Source organism: Scyliorhinus canicula, chromosome 5 (assembly GCF_902713615.1).
Source record: "Scyliorhinus canicula chromosome 5, sScyCan1.1, whole genome shotgun sequence".
Lineage (NCBI taxonomy): Eukaryota > Metazoa > Chordata > Chondrichthyes > Carcharhiniformes > Scyliorhinidae > Scyliorhinus > Scyliorhinus canicula.
In genome coordinates this window covers 191,361,848-191,381,952 of record NC_052150.1, presented here as the reverse complement: position 1 = coordinate 191,381,952, position 20,105 = coordinate 191,361,848, and the positions used below count along the sequence as shown (strand labels likewise).

Here is a 20,105-nt window from a genome sequence, read left to right as displayed (position 1 = left end):
ATGTAGCGTGGCCAATCCACCGACCCTGCACATCATTGGCTTTTGGGGGTGAAACGCACGCAAACACTGGGAGAATGTGCAAACTGCACACGGGCAGTGACCCACAGCCGGGATCGAACCTAGGACTTCGGCGCTGTGAGACAGCAGTGCAAACCACTGCACCGCTGTGTTGCCCTTGTGGGATCAACTCCTGAGGAAGTTCCTACCAAGTCATGTTGGCTATTGTCATTTATTAAGTATTTAAATGAGGCGATGAAAATTGAATGTGGCAAAATTACAGAGTAAGCACAATGTCTTGAACATCATCCTCTGGGCAGAAGAAAAATAATTGGCGGAATTAGTGAAGCATAAATGTTAACATGATGGAAATTGTATCTTGCTACTTGAGGGCTGATTTGCTTTCAGTGAAGTAGATAGGAATGAAAACAGAAAATGCTGGTAACACTCAGCAGGGCTTGCAGCATCTGTGGAGAGAAAAACAAAGTTCGCGTTTCAGGTTGATGGCCTGTTTCAGCGACCTAAATGTGAACTTTGTTTTCTGTTCTTATTTTAGATTCCCAGCATCCAGTATTTTGTTATTGAAGCAAATTGCATACCTGACAAAGTCAAGTATTTGCACTATAATTTCCAGTGAAGAATGACAGTTCCTAGCCCCAAATTATATTAGTTCAAATCTCTGACTCTTGCACATACACGTCTTAATCTTTACTCATTGTTAATGATACATGATCTTGGCATTAAGGTAAGTAGTTAAAATCTGTTCTTGCTGGTTTGTGAATTGATGATGAGGATCATGGTCACCAGGAGAGAGAAAAGGAAAATTAGAAGGATTTCTTTTCATAGAGGACTATTTAATTTTTTATTTTACCACAAATGACCAAACATCACTTAAAAATGAATTGCATAAGAATTTTAAAAGTAAGGTTTATATAAGTACAGAAGAATTAGTTGACAGAAGCAGTTGAAAAGCTATTAGCCCAATGGGCCAAGTGGTTTTCTCCTGTTCTGCATTTTGTGAATCCATATAGTAATTCTGTAAATTGCCACATTAACTGAGATTCCAACAGTCTTTCTCTCAATAGGAATGTTTGGTTCATTTTTGAAGTAGTGGCCTCTCAAGCTGTGAATATTAAGGACGTGTGAATTCAGGGCAGCACGGTAGCATTGTGGATAGCATAATTGCTTCACAGCTCCAGGGTCCCAGGTTCGATTCCGGCTTGGGTCACTGTCTGTGCGGAGTCTGCACATCCTCCCCGAGTGTGCGTGGGTTTCCTCCGGGTGCTCCGGTTTCCTCCCACAGTCCAAAGATGTGCAGGTTAGGTGCATTGGCCATGATAAATTGCCCTTAGTGTCCAAAATTGCCCTTCGTGTTAGGTGGGGTTGCTGGGTTATGGGGATAGGGTGGAGGTGTTGACCTTGGGTAGGGTGCTCTTTCCAAGAGCCAGTGCTGACTCGATGGGCCGAATGGCCTCCTTCTGCACTGTAAATTCTATGTGAAGGCCGAAGCAAACTGTTAAACTTTGCACAAACTCCTTGCTATATTTACCCAAGTAATAACCAGAATTGCACATTTGGAAAAAAAAAAGCATTAATTGTCAAATACCAGGAACATGTAGGCATTGGCTTCCAGCTAAACACTGGAAAGCTGAAAGCCATCATCTTCAGCCCTTAACAGAAAACACTGTATCATAAGCACTAATTCCAGTCCAATCTCTGACCAGAAGACAGCCAGTGTTTACTTCACTTCCCCATATCTTGCATGTGCTATGAATTGCAATTTTCCAAATCTTCATTCATGATGAGTTCTACTTGCCCCACACTCTGCCTTTGCTGACTTGGCCCTCCAATGTCTCCAGTTGGCTTTGCTCCTCTAATAATAATCTTTATTAATGTCACAAGTAGGCTTACATTAACACTGCAATGAAGTTACTGTGAAAATCCCCTAGTTGCCACACTTAAGCGCCTGTTCGGGTACACGAAGGGAGAATTCAGAATGTCCACAAGTCTTTCAGGACTTGTGGGAAGAAACCGGAGCACCTGGTGGAAACCCACGCAGACACAGGGAGAATGTGCAGATTCCGCACAGGCAGTGACCCAAGCCGGGAATCGAACTTGGATCCCTGGTGCTGTGAATCAAGAGTGCTAACCAATGAGCAACCGTGCTGCCCATAACTATATCTTGATAATCCTATTGCCGCCACTGCCTCCCCAAAAATGTACTTATTCTCTGACTCAGGCCTCTTATGCACTCTGCTGTTTACCCCACCTTAATTGCTGTGTTTTCCGGCACCTAAGGCCCACTCTCCTCCCTGAGCCCCATCATCTATGCACCTCCCTCTTCTTTAGATGCTCGCAAAACTCACACTTGAATATGCTCTTACTTCACAGCTTGGAGTAGTCTGGGTTTTGGGAGAGTAACTCTAAAATAACCTTATCATAGCACACAAGGAAGCCAGTCATGCCAATCTGTCTGTGTCAGCTCTTTGGACAAACTATCAATTAATTTTAGACCCTTGGCCCCATGTTCCACTTTTTATACACTTACCTAATTGCCTTTTGAATGCTACTATTGAAGCTGCTTCCTCCTCTCAAGCTGTGCATTCTAGTTGGTTAAGGGATAAATGGTTGTTTTAGGTACAGGTTTAACATATTGCCGCAGGAACCTTTTTGTCCACCTGAGGTTCAAAACTCACTTTGGAGACTGCACGCCACTGAAATGCCTATCTAGACATGTGCCAATGAGAGAGTGTACTGCACATTTGATAGTGCATTGAAGTGTCAATCTAAATTATGTGGAGTGGGGCTTGAACCTGCAACTTTACTACTCCTATGCGAGAGTGCAGCCTCTGGGCCAAGGCCAATACCTACTTACATGCTTGACTCTGGCAGTCTAGAAGTAATTGTTTATGAGTAATAAAAAGAAATGTTATCACCTGTAACAATATATGGAACAAGCTTGACTTGCAATGAATGACGTTCACTTGAAATCAACTGCACTGTTTTGGGTATAGTGCCAATAAGCAGGCAATAGCATCCAGCTCCAATTCAAATGAAATCGACTCCAATTTGCACTCTGCACTCTTACCTGGCTATTTAAAAAATAACCCGCTATGATGAAATGTAACCGTGCCCCAGAAATGGAGCTCAGCATTTGCCCTTTCCTACCATGACATCTTGTCTAAACTACCCAAATGAGCACCCTGATCTCTACATGATTCCAATGCTAGACATAAACCGCATTCATAGTACACATGTTAATTTTGATAGTGAGCTTTGCTGAAAAATAAAAGTCCTGATAATTGTCTGCGTGAAGGGATAGTTTGCTTGTTTCGCTGCTGTGCCATGCTTGTCCACTGTGTATCAGTGGCTGAGAAACGGAACATGTTGGAAATACCCAGTAGGGGTCTGGTTCTATGGGAAAAGAAACTCCGGTTCTGTTTCAGATCATCTTCACCTGTTAAAGCTTCAAAGCATTTTGAGCATTTTCCAGCACATGCGGAATTATGCATTTGTGGACCAGTGACTTTTGTGATGTTTTGTTTCTGACGGAAGATCTACATGAGTTACTTGAGTTAATTGAAGTTTGAGTTTCACTAATTGGCACTTTCATTCTGGGAAATCATAAAAGTTTGTAGAGAACTGAAAAAAATCTTACTGACTATTAGTAGCTGGTTTGAGACTGCCCATGTAAGTAGCCAGAGAGAGTCTCCTGGAATCCCTACAGTTCAGAAGGAGACCATTCACCCCATTGAGTCTGCACCGACCTTGCAAAAGAGCACCCAACCTAGGTCCACTCCACCACCCTATCTCTGTAACCCCATAACTCCACCTAACCATTGAACTCTAAGGGGCAATGCACTTAACCTGCTGGTTTAGCACACTGGGCTAAATCGCTGGCTTTGAAAGCAGACCAAGGCAGGCCAGCTGCATGGTTCAATTCCCGTACCAGCCTCCCCGAACAGGCGCCGGAATGTGGGGACTAGGGGCTTTTCACAGTAACTTCATTGAAGCCTACTCGTGACAATAAGCGATTTTAATTTCATCTTTGGACTGAGAGGAAACCACAGCATCCAGAGGAAACCCACACAGATACGGGGAGAACGTGCAAACTCCACACAGACAGCAAAGAAGCTAGACTGACCTGGAAGTGAGTTGTTCAACCCATGCACTGCTCGATCTCCGTAATCTCCGTTTCTAAATTCTTCTGCTGACCATACAGAGGGATGGAAGCACTTGGAATGCAAATTTTCCCTTTTTTCTCCCCCACCCACCCCGGATACCTGCTGTCAATTTTAATTAACAGCAGCAACTACGCTTATACAGCACCTTTAATGTAGTAAAATGCCCCAGGATGCCAGGGAAGCTTATAAAGCAAAATATTTGCCATTGATCCAAGTAGTGAACTATTAGGACCAAGTAGTAAACGCTTGGTTTAAGCAGCAGATGGTTTTTTAAAAAATGAAGAAATAGAAAAAGGAGGACATGCATTTATATAGTGCCATCGCCATGTTCCAATGTTGCATGCTCCTTTACAGCCAATGTAGTACTTCTGAAGTGAGTCATTGCTGTAATGTAGGAAATGCACAGCCAATTTGCGTACAGCTAACGTCCACAAAGAGCAATACCATGTAATCTAATTTTATGTTGTTTGAGGGATAAATATTGACCAAGAGGCTGGCGCTGGCTACTTTTTCCAAATAGTGCCATGGAATCCTGTCCACCCACTTGAGGGAGCAGATTGTGCGTTGGTTTATTGTCTCATTGAAAAGTTGGCACCTCTGCCAGTTCAAGGCTCCCTCAGTACTGCAGTGCACTGCAATGTTAGTCGAGGTTTTTATGCTGAAGTTGTGAGGTACAGTGGTTGGGGAGGTTGAGGAAGGAAATTCAGGGTCCAGGCAGCTGAAGGCATGGCCGCCAATCGTGAATCAATTAAAATATCGGGGCTGCACAAGAGTCCAGGATTAGAGGAGCACTGTGGGCCTAGAGAAGGTTACAACAACATTGCATCTTTAACATACTATAATGTCCCAGGGTGTTTAGCAAGGGCAAGAAATTAGACGCTGAGCCACAGAGAGAGGATATGGAAAGATGACGCAAAGCTTGGTTAACAACCTAAATTGGAGACATTTACTGAGGGGATTCAGAAGCTTAGGACCAAGACAGTTCAAGGCCTGGACACCAGTAATGGTGGGGAAGCTTCCAGAAACAATAATTCGGGACAAAATAATGAACACTTTGGAAAATGTAGGTAAATTGAGGAAAGCATGCATGGATTTGTTCTGGACACACTATTTTTTGATGAACTAACAGAAGGTTGATTAGGGCAATGCTATGCTTGATGTGGTGAACACTAACTTCCAAAAGGCATTGGATTGAGTGCCGCACAATAGACTCGTGAGCAAAGTTGGAGCTCGTGGAGTAAAAGGGACAGTTGCAACGTCGATATGAAAGTTAGAGAATGACAGAAATCAAAGTCATGTTTAATGGATGTCTTTCGCACTGGAGGAAGGTGTTGAGGGGAATTCCTCAGGTGTTGAGACCCGACTCTTGGTATTTGTTAGTGACCCAGATCTTGGCGTACATGACACGATTTCAAAATTTGCGGACAATATAAAACTTGGAAGCATTGTGAACTGAGAAGGATATTGAAGGATATAGGTTGGTGGAATGGGTGGACAAATTGTAGATGAAATTTAATGCAGAGAAGAATGAAGTGATTCATTTTGGTAGAAAGAATATAAAACCATGGGTTCAATTGTAACTGGGTACAGGGGAAGAAAGAAGGACCTCAGTGTACCGTGTATAAATCAGTGAAGGTGGCAGGACAGGTTGCAAATGCAGTTAACAAAGCCCAAGCTTTAGTAATAAGGGCAAAGAGTACAAAAGCAAAGCCTTGCAACTTGCATAAAACACTGATTCAGCCTCACCTAGGATATTGTGTCTAATTTGGAGTACCACACTTTAGGAAGGATGTAAAGGCATTCGACAGGGTGTAGAAAAAGAAAGGCGCCAGAAAATGGGAACTTAAATAGATTGGAGAAGTTAGGATTGTTTACCTTGGAGAAGAGAAGGTTGAGAGGAGATTCAATGGAGGCATTCAGAATCATGAGAGACCTGGTCAGAGTAGATGGGAAGAAACTGTTCCCACCGGGAAGATAGAAAACTCTTGGTTACGTGAGGAAAAACCTTCATGCAGCGAGTGATGAGGGTCTGAAAACAATGCCTTTAGTGTGTGGTGGAAGTGGGCTTGCTCGAGGCTCTGCAAAGGAAGAATCTGCAGGGAGAAGGGCAGGGAAAGAATGGCACCAGGTATATTGCTTTCTCAGAGTGCCGGACATAGACACGAGGACCAAATGACCTGTGTTGTAACCATTCTGTGGTTCTGAGACACAGTTGGCATCTCCCTTGGTCCTTCTCTTCACCCCGTACAATTTATATGCCACTAATGGAAATTAACCTGACTTGGAGGGGAGCTACAGTCTACCGAAACAAATAATCGCTTTGTAACGCACAGTGAACAGACTAAAAAAATTATGTGAAAATAGTCTTGTGTGGTGAACAGTTTTCATTGTGTAGGGTGACACTTAACAAAGAGAGACCGAATAAAGAGTGAGTTGTCAGTGATGGAAGAATCCTTGCTGTCGCATGATAATCGGTGACTAGCTTCCTGGCTTTAGAGTACTTTAATTAAGTTGATGCAGTTGTTCAAATGCCAAGAGCAATGCATTTATCCAGTTGTTTTACCTTTAAGCAAACTACAACTAGTACAGGAATTGTTAGGATGACTTCTGCTTGCGTAATATTTTTGTACGCTAAGCGGTGAATGCAAACAGCTATGTATAATGTGTGACAACAATGAGAACTTGCATTTATAGAGCACCTTTCAATAGGAACATGCCCCAAAGTGTTTCTCAGGAGTAAAATTCGACATTGAGATGTAAGAATTTTTTTTGGATAAATTTAGAGTATCCAATTCATTTTCCCAATTAACGGCTTTTTAGCATGGCCAATCCACCTACCCTGCAAATGTTTGGATTGTGGCAGTTAGACCCTCGCAAAAACAGGGAGAATGTGCAAACTCCACACGGCCAGTGACCCACGGCCAGGATCGAACCTGGGTCCATGGTGCCGTGAGGCAGCAATGCTAACCACTGTACCATTGTGCTGCCCGCACCAACAATAATGTGTATTTTCCCTTTTGCCCTTTTCCTCCTATGCCATTATTCAAATTGCCATCCTTAATCCATGAAACTAGACCATGAGTTTTGGGCAGAGCATTCCACTGTGGAGGCTATTTCAAGAGTTCTCTGAGCACTGAATCTGAGACACTCAGTTCTACCATTCCCAGTTACATTTTGTCTCAAGCTACTTGAAAAGTTGGAGAGCTCAAATGTGTCCCAAGAATTGCATGCCATCTTTAAAAAAAAATAAATTTAGAGTACCCAATTAATTTTTTCCAATCAAGGGGCAATTTAACGTGGCCAATCCACCTACCTTGCACATCTTTGCGTTGTGGGGGCGAAACCCATGCAAACATGGGGAGAAGGTGCAAACTCCACATGGACAGTGGCACAGAGCCAGGATTGAACCTGGGACCTCGGTGCCGTGCGGCCGCAGTACTAACCCACTGCGCTACCGTGCTGCCCCCCCCCCCCCCCCCCCCCCCCCAATGTTTTAGCTGTGTCATGGTAGGTGGTTTCTGCTGTGTGTGGGTGATAATTTTGCCTGTCACTATTTCTAAATTTGGCCATTAGTTTGCACGAGTTGGAGTTCAGATATGCTTAGTACAGCCTTTGCAGTCATCAGGCCACCCACGTGTACTTGGGTTCAGTTACAGTCCATTCACCTTCAGCCTCCAGTTGGTGCCAGCTCTTAAGATTTTCATTCTGTATCCTTCAGAGTCTTTGCCAAACGTGTGCAGTGTATTTGCTGGCATGGATCCTTTAGAAATTATAAGATTTCAAAGTATGTGAAACCTGTGCCAAGCTCAGTGATGGCTTTGGTTATTGGAAAACTGCCTTGAAACCAACTGTGACTCCAAAGGACAGTGAGTGCCAGGTCCTCGAAGCACCGGACATCTAACTGTTGGGCAGGGAATCAAATTGAGCAGGCATCACTTGTGGGAGAGATTGTTTGTTGGAGCGATTGAAATGCACATTTAGCAATGGTAAACATTTAACAGTGTTTGCCACCACCTTGTGTGCAGGGTAAATGGCAATAGATTAAGAAGGCGTAACTTAAAAATAATAGTGAAGAATTAGAACATAGGACAGACAGTGCAGAAGGAGGCCATTCGGCCCATCGGGTCTGCACCGACCCACGTAAGCCCTCACTTCCACCCTATCCCCGTAACCTAATAACCCCACCTAACCTTTTTTGGTCACGAAGGGCAATTTAGCATGGCCAATCCACCTAACCTCCACATCTTTGGACTGAGAGGGGAAACCGGAGCACCCGGAGGAAACCCACGCAGACACTGGGAGAACGTGCCGACTCCGCTCAGACAGTGACCCAGCAGGAAATTGAAGCTGGGACCCTGGCCCTGTGAAGCCACAATGCTATCCACTTGTGCTACCATGCTGCCCCTATTGAAGTAAAGGGAAGAATAAAATGTTTATGCCAAGTAACTGGAATGTGGAATCCCATGTCATGAGGAGCAGGGTCTGTAACTAATAAATCATTACTTGCAAAAGGGGAGTATTAAAACGTATGGGAAACCAGCAGGAGAGTGCCATTTGACTTGAAATCAGAAAATGTGGGAAATGCTCAGCAGGTCTGACAGCATCTGTGGCATGAGGTAAAGGATCTTTCGGGTTGATATATAGTAATATAAATAGCTTCAGGCATGATCGTCTCTCAGCTGTTTCCCATTTCAAAGATGGTCATAGTCACTGAGCTCCTGTATTTATTTCACTAAAAGCTGACCTCCAGCATTATCTAACTAACTCCCTATCTCCAGTCTTTCCTCCAGAGGTTTTGGAGGGTGGCATCAGTGGGCAGCTTCTACCAAAATAGTTTGAATCCCTTCAGTTTGCCACTAACTACATTCTATGCAACTGCAGTTTGTTTCATGTCCAGGTTGGCATCTGTGTGCCCTTTCAAGCGATTAAGCCTGTCATTCTTACCACGTCTTCTTCATGGTCTGACCTCCCTAAAACAACTCTCTTGCTTCCATTTTGATCCGTTTTGATAGCATATCTTTTGCATTGTCCCATCCACTTCCTTAACTGCAATGTCACCTCTGATGTATCTGTTTTTTTCCCTTCTCATCTATATGGTGTGATTAGCACCGTTATTGCTAAACATGTAGTTAGCATTCACATGTATATCAATAATGACCAATTAAGTATGACCATCATCCTGGTCAATTTCGTTGCATTATTTTTGAGTTGTCTGTCCAACTTTGGCTACAGTTGTTTTGTTGCTGTGGTGCAGGAGGGCTAATGATCTTAAATCTAAGTTTTAAGTGTCAGCTGCATTCAATAAATCTTCTATTATGTGGGGCGGCAGCAGGGGTGGAACGTATTTGCGTGATTGCTGCTGGATGGTCATTAAAAACCTATCTTGTTCTCTCGTCCTTCACCCAAGGATTCTAGTCCCACATTACATGGTTGATTCTTAATGCATGTTGAAGTGACCTAATGAGCCACACGGTTGTACAAAGAATTGCTTAGCGGTGGGTAATGAATGCACCCTTGTTGGTGTTGTCCATATTATGAGCAGAGGATGGGATACCACTCATCCTTATGGTGCGAGTTTCTCCTGAGGTAACTTTTCCTTGACTATATTTGAATTATGTTTGAATTAGAGAATATATTGACCATCAATTTGCATTTACATTTGGCTGTTCTATCCATTATTTTTTCTTTGAAGTTTCAAAACAATGTGTTGGATAAGAATGTGTGCAGTTATTACACACTTCATGAAATTTTATTTTAATTTTGGGCTCCATTTGCTGTTCATTCTCAGTGAAATTCCATTAAAACAAAACTGTTCTCCCTGTGTTTGCGTGGGTTTCGCCCCCACAACCCAAATATGTGCAGGGTAGGTGGATTGGCCACGCTAAATTGCCCCCTAATGGAAAAAATGAATTGAGTACACTAAATTAAAAAAAAACAAAACTGTAGTTTCCTGCTACAGTAGTTCTATTCGGGACTAAACATTCTGGCCTTGACTTGAGATACAAATAGGAGATTCAAGTCTGATGGTTCGAACAACAGAATATTCATCAGCCATTTTTATGTCTGATGAGAAAATGTATCGGCGTGGTAATTTGACACTGTCTGCCACATGAGCTGAATCTGGCCCAGCCCCCTGTAAAAACCCTCTTGAAATTACATTTTAAGTATCCTCTGGAAACCAAAGAAGATTTTTTTTGTGTTGCAAAGACTCAAGCGGAGCGTAAACCTAATTGGGTGTCGTAGGGGGATGGGGGAGGAGGGCAGATACAGATGTATTTTAATACAGTTTACAGATGATTTGTGTGCAAAACAACAGAGAAAATAATGCTAGTGGATTGGTACGGCTGTATTGTTGTTCACAATCCTCAAACATTTGCCATATGAGTGAAGCAGTTGCTGATTGAACTGCAATGATGTGCTGCTGGAGCCCATTCCCGCAAAGACAGAATAGCTTTGTGTAGCCTGTGATTGCTAACTCGAGCATACTTCCTTGATCCTTATGAAAACAAAAGCAGCTGCTTTATTGTTAGAGTGTTTATTTTAAGAGTGTTTTGATTTTTGCTGATAAACAACTCAACTTACTTACTGTGAGGTGGAAATACACTTCTGTGGTGGGGGAGAGAGAAAAGAGGGGTGGAGACATTGTTAGGTTTGTGAGTTAAAGAGAAATTGTTTCATTATTTTCTATTCATGTTTCTAGTTTAATCTGGTCCGTATTCTTATGCCTGTTTTGAAGGCGTCCTCTGTGAATTCTGTGCTGAAACATTGCCTAGAGAAACCAGCTACAATCTATTAAAAATCTGAAGTGTTTGTCGATAAAAGAAATGCCACTCTGGAGAGCCCACCCCAGTAGGTGGAAACCAACAGTTTATCATAAAGTCATTTATATGTAAATGCCTGTTTTTTTTAATGATGCAGCTTGACATAGCTTGTGAATGCTGTCATATATTGGAATGGGGTATGGTGTAATTAGCCTAACTGCCCTTCTGCATGCAAAACATTTTAACATGGTGTTTCTGTCATATAATTCCAAGAGCCATGTTCAGTTGAAACCAAAGAGTCTTCCAGAAATCTGAGACAATACTTGGTTGAAAGATTATAGAAGTGTGCGCAGTGATAATTTAAATGAAATAATTTAGTCGCTAATTGTTTTATTACAGTAGTGTAGTTATATATTTAAGCTGTAGCAGCTGGTTATATTTCTTTGTATTGTTAGACGTGAAATGGCAATTATCCCAGCATTGCGAATTCTATAGTACAGTTGTGAGTTGCGAGTACAGTTGTGAGAAAAGAAAATATTTGTAATCCACACGGTTTTGTGGATAATCTTGAAAGTTTCACGGTTTCTGAGCATTGCAACTTCCCTGCATGGGCATATCGGAATATATTTTGCTCTCTGCCAATTTAAAAACCCTCGGAAAATTAGAGGAACCGTTGACTTGTAGGGGATGAGCTTTTGAAGTGATTCATGTTGTTCATGCACTCACACTCCAAATGCTAATCTCTGCTCTTTGCTCTCCAACCTTTGGATCCCCGAATGCGGTAATGGGCAGAAATCCAGGAGCAGAGATCAATGGCTTGTGTGCATAAAATCTGTGTCATTGACCTCCATTTCATTTTCTACTCAAACTTCAATGCAGCTGGTGTGAAGGGTTACTTATTTTTTCAGAATCTAGCATCTTTAGCCATTGCCCCTGTACTTCATATTTCATTGTGGAGTATGCTGGCTTCAGTATGTTGTGCACATTGACGAGGACCAACTTTTAATGTTTACCTGAATCTAAGGCAGGGTTTAGTGGATGGCAACGCTGATACTTAACCTTGCACTGGGGTTTTGGCTTAGATTATGCAATCAACCTAATGAACCAGAAAAAAAAATGCCACCAAGTGAAGCAAGTTTCCAGGCAAGGAAAGAACCTGAATTTATGCAGTGCTATTCTTGCCAAAGCATCTCTCAGTTAATGAACTTAAATGTTTAGCATTTCATGCGTTTTTGAGGTAAACTTTAGTTGATCTCTGCTGGTTTCAGTGCATGGAAAAGAATTTTACACAACCTTTTATCTACTAATGTGAACTGCTTGTTAATTTTTGACTAATCATCGTTCCATTAGTGCCATCGTCCTGATAAGGGAAATATGCCTTTTTATCTGTTTGAGTCTGTTGGTCTTTGCTCAGGTATCCTATTTCTGAATTTTAAAGGATACAAAATAGCATTTGATCTCAAAATAGACGTGACCAACATTTTCATAGAATCCTTAACGGTGCAGAAGCAGGCCACTCAGCCCATCGAATCTGTACTGACCCCCGAAAGAACATCCTAACCTCAACCCCGGTTACCCCACCTAATCATTGGACACTTAAGAGGCAATTTAGTATGGCCAATCCACCCAACCTGCACATCTTTCAACTGCAGGAGGAAACTGGAACGCCCGGAGGAACCCACGCAGACACGGGGAGAACGTGCAAACTCCACACAGTCACCCAAGGTCACAATCTAACCTGGGTCCCTGGCGCTGTGAGGCAGCAATGCTAACCACTGTGCCACCATGCTGCCCGTTTTGTAATTTTTGTTTTCAGGCAACTTGCTGTTAAAGTTATCTCATCAAGTTTCCCTCTTGGTCTTTGCTCATTTGTTGCTGTCTTTTCAATCTTGTAATTTTTTGATTCTTTCATTGGGAACTGAGGATCACTGACTAGTCTAACATTTATTGCCCATCGTGAATTGCCCTCGAGAAGGCGATGGTGAGTCGGCATCATGAACCGCTGCAGTCCATGTAGTGTAGAAACATCCACAGTGCTGTTAGCAAGGGAATTGCAAGATTTTGTCCCAGTGGCAGTGAATGAAGGATTGTATTGTTCCAAATCAGGATGGGATGATGTGAAGATTTGAGGGAAACTTGTATGTGGTGATGCTCCCATGTATTAGCTGCCTTTTTCCTTGTTGATGGCCGAGGCTGCATATTATGCGTAGGGTGCATGACAAGTTCTGGCACAGGGGACGTGGCAAGTTGGGGCATAGGGGACGTGGCAAGTTCTGCTGTGCATCTTGTCTGTTTGTTAAAATTACAGTGAAAATTTATTCTGCTGTTGGAGGCTTCCTTCATCAACTTCTATGACTAATATTACTTCCTCTTTCCATTAGGATCCAGGTTACTGGGTGCAGGTGCATCGTTTGGAGCATAGTGATGGCGGCATCTTGGATCTTGATGACATCCTCTCTGATGTTGCTGACGATAAGGACCGAGTGAGTTCATTACAAATATTGTTTCTATTTCATCCTCAACTTATTACTAAGAAAAGAATGTTGATAGCTTTGGGCAGTATATCTTTTATTGAAAATATTTTTATTGAACTTTTAACATTTTACATCAAAAATTCACATTAAAAAAAAAACCCAACACATGTATCAAAAAATTCTAATTGTCACAACGGTAACAATATCCCCAGTAAGCGAAAAACAACCCAAATAACCCCCACCCCCGCACCCCACTAACAGCTAACAGTGACCAACTCCTTAAAGTGCAGTATGAAGGGTGGCACGCTGGTGCTGTAGTTAGCACTGTTGCCTCATGGCACCATGGACCCAGGTTCAAGCCTGGCCCCAGGTCACTCCATGTGGAGTGCTGGATGCACTCATGATTTTGGGTAACATTTGCTGCGAGAGGAAAGTTTGGTTAAAGTTTGAGGCCTTTCACCCCTGTATATGAGCAGCCTCTGAAACAATGATGGGCAACCTGGGCTTGTGAGTGAGCCCATGAGTGGCCCTCTTTGGCATGTTCACATTGACTCTTACCAACATTTACTGATGCAGCATAGAAAGCATTGTATCTGGATGCATCTCAGCCTGGTGTGGCAACTGCTTGGCACAAGACCGGAAGAAACTGCAGACAGTCGTGAACAGCACCCAGTCCATTACATGATCCTGCCTCGCATCTATTTACTCTGTCTATACCTCCCGCTGCCTTGGGAAAGCGGGCGGCATAATCAAAGACCCCTCCACCCGGCTGATTCACTCTTCCAACTTCTTCCATTGAGCAGGAGATATAAAAGTCTGAGAACACGCACAAACAGATTCAAAAACCGCTTCTTGCCCACTGTTACCAGACTCCTAAATGACCCTCTTATGGACTGATAAACCTTCTCTGCTGAGTAGTACTACACTCCTGTGTGCGTCACCTAATGCCTGTGTCTATGTATTTACATTGTGCATTTTATGTTTGCTCTATGTATTTTCTTCCCATGTACGGAATGATCTGTCTGAACAATACATTTCACTACCTCGGTACAAGTGACAATAAACAAATCCAATCCAATCCACTATTCATGATCCATAAATAAGGTTAAGTACATTTAGAACGTCAAATATTTCATAAAGAGTTACCGAAGATGCTTAATCATTTGTACGTTCATAAAACTGTCATCAACTACAATGGTAAAAACAGAATGAATGTTAACACTTTGGACAGAGCTAGCGCACGGCTCTCAAAGTCGGTGTTGTGAGCATGCATCTCACTTCACGTGCCCTCGCTTTGCGTGTGTATCACTTAAATCATGTCGGTAGGAAAAATACTTTGTGGGTGGAAATCAGCATGTGGCAATCCTGGGCATGGGCAGTGGTCATCAAAATGTTTTGTGGCACGCATTCAGAACCTGTGTGGTTTGTCGGTGGCTTCTGGGCCACAGGTTGCACACCAATGCTGTATAGAATTGATGCATCTTGTCAGAGAAAACAGACATTGCCTCCCTTATCTGAGGTTTCTTGACCTAATATGACCAGTTTATGCACAACTTCCTCATTAAACAAATTGGTAGTTTGTTTCCAGTTGCTGGATGTACATTGTGCAATGTGCTGTACTGCTCAGATTTGGGCGCTCAAATCTTTTGCTTTCACTATGAAAATATTTAACTGCTGTTGGTAGAGTTGGCATTGAGTAACTTTTTCCAAAGACCCCTAGTATTTATTGGCTGCTGTTTGCTCACTTTATGAATGTTTTTCTCACTTTATTAATGTTTTTCTGGGCAGGGACCCACTGAAATCAAACCATTTAGCCACCATCATGACTACTAATGTTACTTTGCTATTATGTTATTATTCATATGTGAAATTTTCATGCACCTAATAGCTCTGAAGATTAATATTTTTAATTTGGATTTCTGTTGAATGTCAGGAGGTGTGCCATAATATTGTCCGTCTGAAAAACATCCAGCATTGTACGGTTATATTTTGATTTTGGGACAGAGCATTTTGAGCTCTTAAAACTAGAATGGAGTGGAAGTGATTACAGATCTATCATTGTAACGTTTGGTCCCCATGAAAATCTGCAATCTATTAGACTCTAATGTGGGTTGGTGATTTTTTTTTAAAGAGTTCTCTTCTAACACCGTAGTAATTCCTGGTAAAAACAATATCTTCTATGACAGAAGTGGCTGTTTTGCTCCCCTTTTGCTCCTTTCAACATTCAAAAAAAAAATAGAGTACATAATTGATTTTTTTTCCAATTGAGGGGCAATTTAGTGTGGCCAATCCACCGGCACTGCACATCTTTGGGTTGTGGGGGCGAAACCCACACAAACACGGGGAGAATGTGCAAACTCCACATGGACAGTGACCCAGAGCCAGGATTGAACCTGGCACCGTGAGGCAGCAATGCTAACCACTGCGCCGCCACGCTGCCATCCTTTCAATATTTTTGCAACCCTCATCTCACGTTCCGCCAAAGAATTCTCCCTTTTATTCCACCCTCCTCCCTCATCCTCACCGATTTCAATCTCCATGCCAACTTCTTTCGCTGGCTCCCTCTAAAGTCACAGCTCCCCCTCCATAGAAAATTTCCAATTCGTATTTACAGCTAACTCTTCTGCATTGTCAATTTCTGTGGCCTCTCTGATTTAAATCATCGATGAGGCTATCTCGGACCACTTCCTTGTACTCTTCACTTTGCATTACCTTACCTGCTGGTGACTCCACTTCCTTCTGCATTTGGAAAGCCCGGGGGGGGGGGGGGGGGGGGGGGGGGGGGGGGGCAGGTGTATGGGGTGGGATTGGGGAGGGAGAGCCCTGCAGTTAATTCCAAACATTCAACCAATTAGCATTTGACAAGCTGTTTATTATGACACATCTGGAACTGTTGTACTGCTTGAACATTGCCTCACATCCCAACACAGCAAAGCCTTTACCAACCATCTCCCAACTCATGTAGGCACCCAGCTTAACTCTCTCAAGTCCAAAGGGGACAAACTTGAATGCAACTCGTGTGCAATGGGTTTAGGTATGCATTGCAAAATCACATTGTGGTGTACTAGGCATTGCAATTCTCTGACAAAACTGCATTAGGTATGTATTATTTTGTTTGGTTGCCTCATGTTTTGCGAAACATTTACTGGATTATCACCAGGTTGTAATCTTCAATATGTTTGAGAGATGCACATATTTGGGACATTTTCCTTTGGACAGATTTGTTGATGGATGACTGCTGTTAAACTTAATAGTATTTGTTATTCCTGATGACAATCAGCTTGGCTATGAATTGCACTGTATTCAATTGCCATGCAAATAGCAATGTTCACACTCAAAGCAACATAAGTGCAAAGATGCATTGCCTGACAGCCAAGCGATTAGCTTTTGTGCACGAATAGGGCTCAAATTGTTCAAGTAAAGAGTGGCATAGGCAGGTTAGTACAAGAAAACTTGTAATCTGCTCCACCATTCAATAGTTTCATCTAAATTTCAGAATAGTTCTGCTGCCCCTCCCCTTTCCTGTCCAACTTCATTCTTTGTGTCATTAATTCAATGCAAAGAAAGATTTCTAAGGTGAAAATCTCAACTTTATTCAAGAAACAGATAAGTGCTGTGATGAAATATCTGAGGGTATTTCTAGATGGATTAATTAAATCGGCTGGATAGTTTTCCTTATTTGTAGCTGTCATGGTCACTGGTGATCAGTTGACAGATTGGTAATTCTACATTTGAGTCTTAAGTTGTAGAGACCAGTTATTTTCACCTCATGTCCAGGGATTGCTGGACATTGATCTGATATATGAGCCATTGTGTGATATTTTCCCAATTAGTCCAAAAATGTGGAAGGCAATTTCAGTGCCGATCAGCACAGCTCCATGGCTATCTCCGCTCCATGTTCTGTCTGTCCAAAGCCACTTTATCCACATAAATTAACCTTTTAAGCAAACTGTAAAAAGAGACACACATTAAAATTGGAATTTCAACACATGTTTTGAAAATAAAGCATAAATGTACTTGTTGAGGCCCGCTAACTCAGCACAGACCAAGGATTGAATCTGGGACCTTCCTGGTTGTCTGGCTTGCTCGTACGCAATGAGTTGCCATTAATCGTTGGTGTATGCATTTGTGTACCCTTTCACTGCGGTGAAATGTAAAACTTTTTGAGAGGTTTTGACATTGCATTCAAAATGTTGGAACCAAAAGTTTTACTTGTATCAATCATAGGTTTTACCGAAACCTGTTTAAAATCCTGAGTAAGAGAAAGTCTTAATTCTATTCAATAACTTAAAAAATTTGTGCCACACAACACGGTGGAGAGTATCCTCAATGTGAAGACGGGACTTTGTCTCCACGAGGACAGTGCAGTGGTCACTTTTACCAATACTGTCATGGACAGATGCATCTGCAGCAGGCGGATTGGTGAGGATGAGGTCAAGTATGTTTTTCCCTCTTGTTAGTTCCCTCTTCATCTGCTGCAGTCCCAATCTAGCAGCTATGTCCCTTGGCACCCGGCCAGCTCGGTCTATGGTGATATGCTCTTTGTGATGGGCATTGAAGCCTCCCCACCCAGAGTATATTCTGTGCCCTTGCCAGTCTCCGTGCTTCCTCCAAGTGGTGATCAACATGGAGAATCACTGATTCATCAACTAATGGTGGCCGGTACGTGGTAATCGACAGGATGCTTCCTTGCCTAGTTTTTGACTGCATGATATATGGGGCAGCACAGTGGGTAGCACAGCTGTCTCACTGTGCCAGGGGCTCTGCTGACTCTGGGTGATTGTGTGGAGTTTGCAGTTTGCTGTAACAGCGTGGGTTTCCTCCAGGTGTCCAGTTTCCTCCCACAAAGATGTGCAAGTTAGGTGCATTGGCCATGATAAATTGCCCCATTGTGTCCAAAGATGTGCAGGTTAGGCGGGATTAATGGGATAGAGCGGAGCAGTGAGCCTAGATAGGCCCTCTTTGAGAGGGCTGGTGCAGACTCGATGGGCTGAATGGCCTCTTTATGCCCCCTAGGAATTCTATGATTCTATATAACGTGCCAATTATTGCCTCTAGCAGATCAGTGTGTGAAGGACTATAGTGTGATATGTGTTTACCACATTTTGCAATTTAAACACTTAAATTCAGTGTTGGAATGCAAGTTTATTAAAATGATAACTAGGAGATTGTTTACTCAACAAATAGATGGAATTATTTTTGAGTGTCATTTTTAGTCACTTTGATTTTCAGCAATATGTTGTATCCTTTTGATCGATGATTTTCTGCAGCGGCTGGGTGACTGAGTAATTCCTTTCTGACATACGGAAGCAAAAATAATTTGCCATTTTTATTAATTAATTTAAGTTGCAAACATCAGTATCAAAGATTTCTATAATTTTTTTTATAAATGTTTTTATTCAGTTTTCATATTTTATATTGAACAAATTACAAATTGTTAGGAGAGAAAAAAAAAACAAACACGCAAAAATTAACATACATATTTACAGGTAAGCATCTTCGTAGTAGTAACTGCGCCCCCCCCCCCCCCCTCAACATGTTTATTTAGTTTGGTTTTGGGCCTTAGCTAGCCATCGAACCCCCGTAACGAACCTGTAGCCCCCCCCCCCCCCCCTCCCGCTACCTTCCCCCGACTATTCTTCCTCTTGTACATTGGCCACAAATAGGTCCCGGAACAGTTGCATGAATGGCTCCCACGTTCTGTGGAAGCCGTCGTCCGACCCTCGGATGGCAAATTTGATTTTCTCCATTTGGAGAGATTCCGAGAGGTCGGACAGCCAGTCCGCAGCTCTGGGCGGTGCTGCTGACCGCCAGCCAAACAGGATTCTATGGCGGGCGATCAGGGAGGCAAAGGCAAGGGCGTCCGCCCTCCTCCCCAGGAATAGATCTGGCTGTTCTGAAACCCCGAAGACCGCCACTATCGGGCATGGCTCCACCCTCACTCCCACCACTTTGGACATAACCTCGAAGAAGGCTGTCCAGTACTCCACGAGTCTGGGGCAAGACCAGAACATGTGGGCGTGGTTGGCCGGGCCTCTTTGGCACCGTTCACATCTGTCTTCCACCTCCGGGAAGAACCTACTCATACGGGTTCTTGTTAAGTGGGCTCTATGTACCACTTTTAGTTGCGTCAGGCTGAGCCTTGCGCACGTGGAGGTGGAGTTGACCCTATGCAGTGCTTCGCTCCAGAGTCCCCACCCTATCTCCATCCCCAGGTCGTCCTCCCATTTCCTCCTTGTTGCGTCCAGTACGGTGTTGTCCCTATCTACCAGTCGGTCATACATGTCACTACAGTTCCCTTTCTCTAGGATACTTGCGTCCAGTAGGTCTTCCAGTAGTGTCTGTCGTGGCGGTTGTGGGTACGTCCTTGTCTCCTTTCGTAGGAAGTTTTTGAGCTGCAGGTACCGTAGCTCGTTCCCCCCAGCTAGCTGAAATTTCTCTGTCAGTTCGTCCAGTGTTGCGATCCTGTCGTCCGTGTATAGGTCCCTGACTGTCAGTGTCCCCCCGTCCTGCCTCCACCTTTTGAAGGTGGCGTCAGTCAGTGCTGGTGTGAACCTATGGTTGTTGCAGATGGGAGCCCTGTTCGACATTTTGGTCAGGCCAAGTTGCTGCCGCAGTTGGTTCCAGGATTGGAGGGTGGCTGTCACCACTGGGCTGCTGGAGTGTTTTTTGGGTGGGGATGGGAGTGC

At 43.2% G+C, this 20,105-nt stretch overlaps 1 protein-coding gene across 9 annotated transcripts in view; it reads left to right on the top strand.

The window, feature by feature from the left end:
- LOC119966499 (partitioning defective 3 homolog) overlaps positions 1–20,105 on the top strand; it is a 939,848-nt gene that overhangs the window by 134,580 nt on the left and 785,163 nt on the right. For all 9 annotated transcript variants that reach the window (XM_038798290.1, XM_038798285.1, XM_038798283.1 and 6 more), the window contains exon 2: positions 13,324–13,425. In XM_038798290.1, coding sequence (XP_038654218.1) covers positions 13,324–13,425 — 102 coding nt within the window. The remainder of the gene's footprint in view (positions 1–13,323; positions 13,426–20,105) is intronic.